The sequence below is a fragment of the Mus musculus genome, chromosome 4 (assembly GCF_000001635.26).
Source record: "Mus musculus strain C57BL/6J chromosome 4, GRCm38.p6 C57BL/6J".
NCBI lineage: Eukaryota > Metazoa > Chordata > Mammalia > Rodentia > Muridae > Mus > Mus musculus.
The window spans coordinates 118776986-118782985 of record NC_000070.6 but is presented as its reverse complement, the minus strand read 5'-3'; the positions used below and the strand labels follow the sequence as shown (position 1 = coordinate 118782985).

Genomic DNA, 6000 nt, shown 5'->3' with positions numbered 1-6000 from the left:
GCCATGACTATCAACAGTCTCATTAAGTAGATGAAGAGACTGAGGCTTTGGGAGGTTCATGACTTAAGAAGAATACACAGGATCTGACCACTGAGCTCAGGACCCACATCCCAGACTTGTTTTATTTAAACTAAAGAGTGTTCTATTTTATTTTATGTCTTTAGGTCTTTGTCTATATGATGCTTGCTTAACATGTGTGAGTCTGGCCTGTGGAGGTGAGAGAAAGAGTCAAATCCTATGGAACTAGAGTTAGACACAGCTTTGAGCTGTCTGGTCCCCTTAGAAACCACACAGTGCTTCACCTTTGAGCCATCTCCTCAGTCTGTATCTTCCCTTTCTGCCTCTATCGATGTCATGTGTCAGGTAACACATGGAATAATGGATTCTCTTACAGCCTCCACCATGTGGATGATTCCAGGGCAGAACCAAAGTTGGGTTTCTGAGTTCATCTTGATTGGCTTCTCCAGTGACCCCACGACCAACAGCATCCTCTTCATTGTCTTCCTTCTCATGTACCTGAGCTCAGTCCTGGGCAATGGGCTCATCATCATGCTGGTCTGCCTGGACACACAGCTGCACACTCCCATGTACTTCTTCCTCTGTACCATCTCCCTGTTGGATATGGGCTATGTCACCACCACCATGCCCCAGATGTTGGTGCATCTTCTTGCTCACTCTCAGACCATCTCCTTTGCTGGCTGCTGGCTGCAGATGTATGTGTTTGGTGCCCTGGGTATGACTGAGTGCACCTTCTTTGTTGTCATGGCTTATGACCAGTATGTGGCCATTTGCTATCCACTGCGCTATACTGTCATCCTCAACTGGGGCTTGTGCATACGGTTGGCAGGAGGGTCTTGGATATGTGGTTTATTTTCTTCTTTGTTACATACTTTCTTCACCATGAGTCTGCCATATTGTGGACCCAACAGGATCAACCACTACTTCTGTGAAGGTCCTTCAGTGCGTAGCCTGGCTTGCATGGATACTCATGTCATTGAGATGGTGGACTTTGTATTGAGTGTTTTTGTGGTTGTTATTCCAATCTCCCTCATTGTGGCCTCCTACATTGGTATTGCCATGGCGATTCTCAAGATCAAGTCCAACCAGGGCCGTTGCAAGGCTTTCTCTACCTGTGCCTCCCACCTGACTGTGGTCACATTCTTCTATGCTCCAGCCAGTTACATCTACATGAGGCCAAACTCCAGCTACTCCCCTGAGCGAGACAAGCAGATCTCACTCTTTTACAATGTCTTCACAGCCTTGCTCAACCCTGTGGTCTACAGCTTGAGAAACAAAGATATCAAGAGGGCATTTCTCAAGGTGATGGGACATGGTAGGCTGGCCTGGTAAACCAGAATACTGGGAAGCTTGAGTCTGAGTATTCACTATTTATGAAAAGTACAGTTTCTTTCTTTTGTGAAATCAATATATGCATTTGAACCAATGTAGTATTTAGTAATTGGAACAAAACATCATGAAACCAACATTGTTGTCCTGATTGACAGGTGTCACTAAGGTATAATCCTAAACACCTCAGTAATGTTACTGGATGGTAATGGCAATGGTTCACTTGTTGCTCATGTTTTTAGCTCTGGGGTGTGACCTTCTCTGTTCTCATGTTCATTCTTAAGGAGGAATGTTATATCCAACATGTTATCTGGACCAAGGCAACTTTTATAAGGACAGCATTTAATTGGGGCTGGCTCTCAGGTTCATTATCATCAGGGGGCAGGAAGAAGGGCAGTTTCCTGAAAGGCAGGAAGGATCTGAGAGTTCAACATCTTCATCAGAAGGCTGCTAGAATACTGGCTTTCAGGCAGTCAGCATGAGGGTCTTAAAGCCCACACCCATAGTGACACACCTACTCCAACAAGGCCACACCTCCAAATAGAACCACTCCATGGGCTAAGCACATTCAAACCATCATCCCATGCTATTACGAAAGGTAAGAAAGAGTGGAAATAATAAAAATGACCCAGCTTTTCTACAGTGGTCTGCTTCTATTTCCACCCATTCTTGTGGCCAAATCAAGTAGTACTGTCCAGGCTGACAGCAGGAGGTGAGAAGTTTTTTGTCTGTTGAGAAGAAATCTACATAGCTATAGTCTGATGCGTTGGTTCCCTTACGGACAAGGCAGCAAGTAATATGCATCACGTAACCTGGAATAGTTCACAGGAAACAACAGCATATCTATAAACCAACACAAAACATGCCTGCTGTGGATAGCAGGATACTAGAGACAACTTGTAGACTGAGGCAGTGTATACTAAGTACCTCAGCATGTGCTGTCATGACAAAATTAAGCTGATAATTTGTGGCACAGAATCAATACAGCTCAGAGAGCAAATATCACATATATGTTCAGTGTGGTCTATGGGTGGCTATGGTGACCTCTCCTGTGAAATGATGTGCTGCTGAAAGAGAAGGAGCTGGGTTCTCATCAGAACCTCCCAATGTCTGCTCTAAGTTGCATGCAGCATCCAAGGGTGTGTCTCACCTTTGGCTACCCTCTGCTGATTCCCTTCCAACCCTACAATGGTGGTGAGTATGAACTGTCTGTCATATGCAAAGTAGCTCTTCTCTCACCAAACACCACATTCCTCTGTGGTTCGGTGCCTGAACCATTCTTTCCCTAATGTGGCCTCAACCCCTGATTTTATTCTGTTGCCACATATTGCGGAGATAGGGTACCCTTCATTCATAGTTTATGCTCAGTACTATTGTTTACATATATATTTATCTTTTGAGAAGTCTCCAATATCCTAGGCTAGTTGGGAACATTCCATATTCCTTAAGATATCTTTGAGTTTTTTAATCTTTCTGCCTCTACCTCCCCAGTGTTAGGATTAAGGGATTGGGCACTACAGCTGGGGGGAATTTTTGATTCTTGGATGATGTCTTGTGATTATAAACGTTTTCAAATTGATAAAATCCAGTTCATACACTACTTTTTTGAGACAGATACACTCTATGTAACCGTGCCTTGCCTAGAACTCACTGTGTAGACCCAGCTAGCTTCAAATTAATAGAGATCCTCCAGCCTACTTAAAGACATTAAAGGCATACTACACTGCTCCTGGCCAAGCACTTGAATCTCTTGTTATTTTTTCATTAGATCTACAAGATTGTTTTCGTGATCCCATGTTATGAAGATTTACTCCTGTGTTTTGTTTTTAAAGTTTCTTTTAGGCTTGTATTTTAATTTTTTTGTCTTACTATTTTTATTTATTATTTATTTGAAAAATTTTCACAATGCACCCAATCACACTCACTTCCTAGCCCTCCCATGTGTACTCCCAGACCCTTGTACCCTCCCCCACCAATAAAAGAAAAAGAAAAGAAAACAAAGGAAAACCACACCAATCTAATTAGTGTTGCCCATGTCCTGACTAGAGTGTTAAACTCTCAGCGTCTAATCCCTAAAAGATAACTGAGTCCTTCCTCAGCCCAAGCCCATGCCAGAAGTCATCTACTGTGAAGACTTACATGTCAGCACCCCATCACTTTTTTGTGAGCTTTCTTCAATGGATTCCTGTCTGCATTATTTCTTTTTACTAGTGTGTGTTGGGAGATTGTCAGAGAAGCCTTCAGTGTCTCTTATACTCAACTATGAGTCTACAATTGTCACTGATACCACTACAAAGGAAGCTTCCTTACCCATCACAACCAACAGTAGACTGGATCATTGACTTCCACATAGTTCTGGTGACAGCATGGAACACGGGCACCAACACGACACTCAGCTGCAGCACAGACCACTGGCATCCAGATGGGCCACAGACATCAACATGGAATGGGGCAGCAACATGAACTACTGACATCACTATGTCCCCTGGCTGTATCACAAACCATGGACACAAACATGGTCTCTGGTTGCAGTACAGACTGTGGAGGTTTGTCGGGGCTACACAATCCAGAGGGTAAACCATTCTCCATCTTGTCCAACACTGTCCTTCTCCCAGCAGGATAAGCAGGATGGGCTTCAGTGTGAAGGCTCCATGTTGTAGGCTGTCCAGCTGGTCCTGCTCATGGTAGGCAAAGGACCAGCCCTATTCAGCAATGACATGTTTCCTATAGCCACACTCTCCTAGTGCTCCCATAAGCTTTGCTACCTTATCCATCATTTCACCATTCTCCTTCCAATTTCATGACACCTCTGTCTAAAAACTTCTTTCCATTAGATCTGCCTCTCTAAAAATGTTGTTCTACAGATACTTCAGGCTCTGCAAACTCCTCCACCATCATCATGTCCCTGCTTAAAGCCCCTGTGTGTATCTCTCATGCTCACCAGAGCTGCTGTGTGATCATGAAGGTTCCAGCAGCTACTGTCATCTTGAATCCAATTCCTGTTAGGTTTTGATCCATTCTGAATTATTTTTGTGGACAGTATATGGTAATGGCTAGATTATATTCTTTTCATATAGATTTCCATGTTAGTAATCCATATTTTTGGAAAATATTATGTTTTCCACAGTGAAAGATTATGTCCTCAACTAGTATAATGTCAATAAGTTTTAGTGCTGAAGTGAGTGTCCTAGTCTACTAGATTCTATGATTTTTCTGGTTTGCTATGGCTTTCTGGATGATTTCAAAAGTGTTAAACATGAGTTCTTGCCCTTTGTCCTTCTTTCAAGAGACTGTTTGGTCTTGTCTTAGTCCCTTGTTTATTGCTATGAAGACAATGTTGCCATGGCAACTCTTGTAAAGGAAAGCACGTAATTGTGGCCTTGCTTACAGTTTTACATGTTTCGTCCATTATTTATCACCATGGTATGGTATGGAGGCACTCATGGCTCTGGAGAAGTAGCTGAGAGCTTCATCCTAATTTACTGGTAGAAAGACACTGGACTTGACATGGCCTTTTGAAACTTCAAAGTCCACTTCCAGTCACACATTTCTTCCAACTAAGCCATACCTCCTAATTCTTCTAATTCTTCCAAAGTATTCCACTCTTTGGTGATGAAGTATTCAAATATGTGAACCTATGGGCCATTCTTATTACAACCACCACAAGACTCTTCTGGGCCCCTTGCACTTAACATTAAACTTTAAGATCCATTTGGCAATTTCAAGAGAATGACTGCTAGGATTATGATAGAAGCTCATTGAATCTGAGTATCTGTTTAGGATATTGACATCTTATTAATGTAGTCTTCTGCTATGTGAACCACGAGGCTTCAAATGACAAAGTAAACTCACTGTCTGTGGTGGTTTGAATAGGTATGGCCTCCATAGATGTGTTTGAACACTTGTCTGTAGGTTTTTATTTTTTCAACCTATATTTAGTAAGGGTTCTTGAATGTTTAAATTTCCTTTTTGCCCACCATCCATCAGAGGCAATTGGAAAGAAAGGTTAAACTACTAGGGAAGTGGATATGTTTAGATAGTTCTTTGAAGCAAATCTAATCTGTGTTGTCAGAATATATACCAGTAGTCTAGTTTAGTAATGTCAGGTTAATAAACAGAATCAGCAGCAGTGTTACAATCTTGTAGACCAGACCTCAGCCAAATCCACAAGAGTCAGCAGGAGGGACCAGGATCACCAGGGACTCTAGAAGTTCTTTGCTGTGCCTCTCTCAATGATGTGAAAATCCATGAAGATGCAGGACCAAAGAAGGGTTGTAAAGCTAGTTATGTAGGTCTCTAATCACTGTCTGTTAGAGAGTCATATTTGTACTTCTACCAAACATCATGTGTCCTCCCAAGGGTCTTACCTTAGATATGAGTTTGTCGTAGTAAAACTGCACATGATTCTGTACCAGAAGCCATCAGTTTGTTAGTTGACCCAAGACTGAAGAAGTGGCAAGAAGCCTTCAGAACAGCACCAGAAGTTTTGTTTTGAGTTTCCTTTTATAACGTCATAGCAAACATTGACCAATAAACAATGGTGAGGTGTACAAATGACATCTGGAATATTCTAATGTCGTTTGGGTTATATTCATATTCTTTTATACACCATGGGTCTTTTCACATATCTGCTTCAGCAAAACATCCTTTCAC

The 6000-nt window shown here is 42.2% G+C and overlaps 1 protein-coding gene across 1 annotated transcript; it reads left to right on the top strand.

Annotated features, from left to right (window-relative positions):
• Nucleotides 1–399: 399 nt before the first annotated feature.
• Olfr1337 (olfactory receptor 1337) lies at nucleotides 400–1350 on the top strand. The gene has a single exon (NM_146309.3). It carries the CDS (start codon nucleotides 403–405, stop codon nucleotides 1348–1350), a length of 948 nt encoding a protein of 315 aa, NP_666421.2. The 5' UTR covers nucleotides 400–402.
• Nucleotides 1351–6000: the final 4650 nt, after the last annotated feature.

Bases quoted from the DNA above. Each gene is read 5' to 3' on its own strand.
- Olfr1337 (NM_146309.3), top strand. From the start codon at position 403: ATGTGGATGATTCCAGGGCAGAACCAAAGTTGGGTTTCTGAGTTCATC.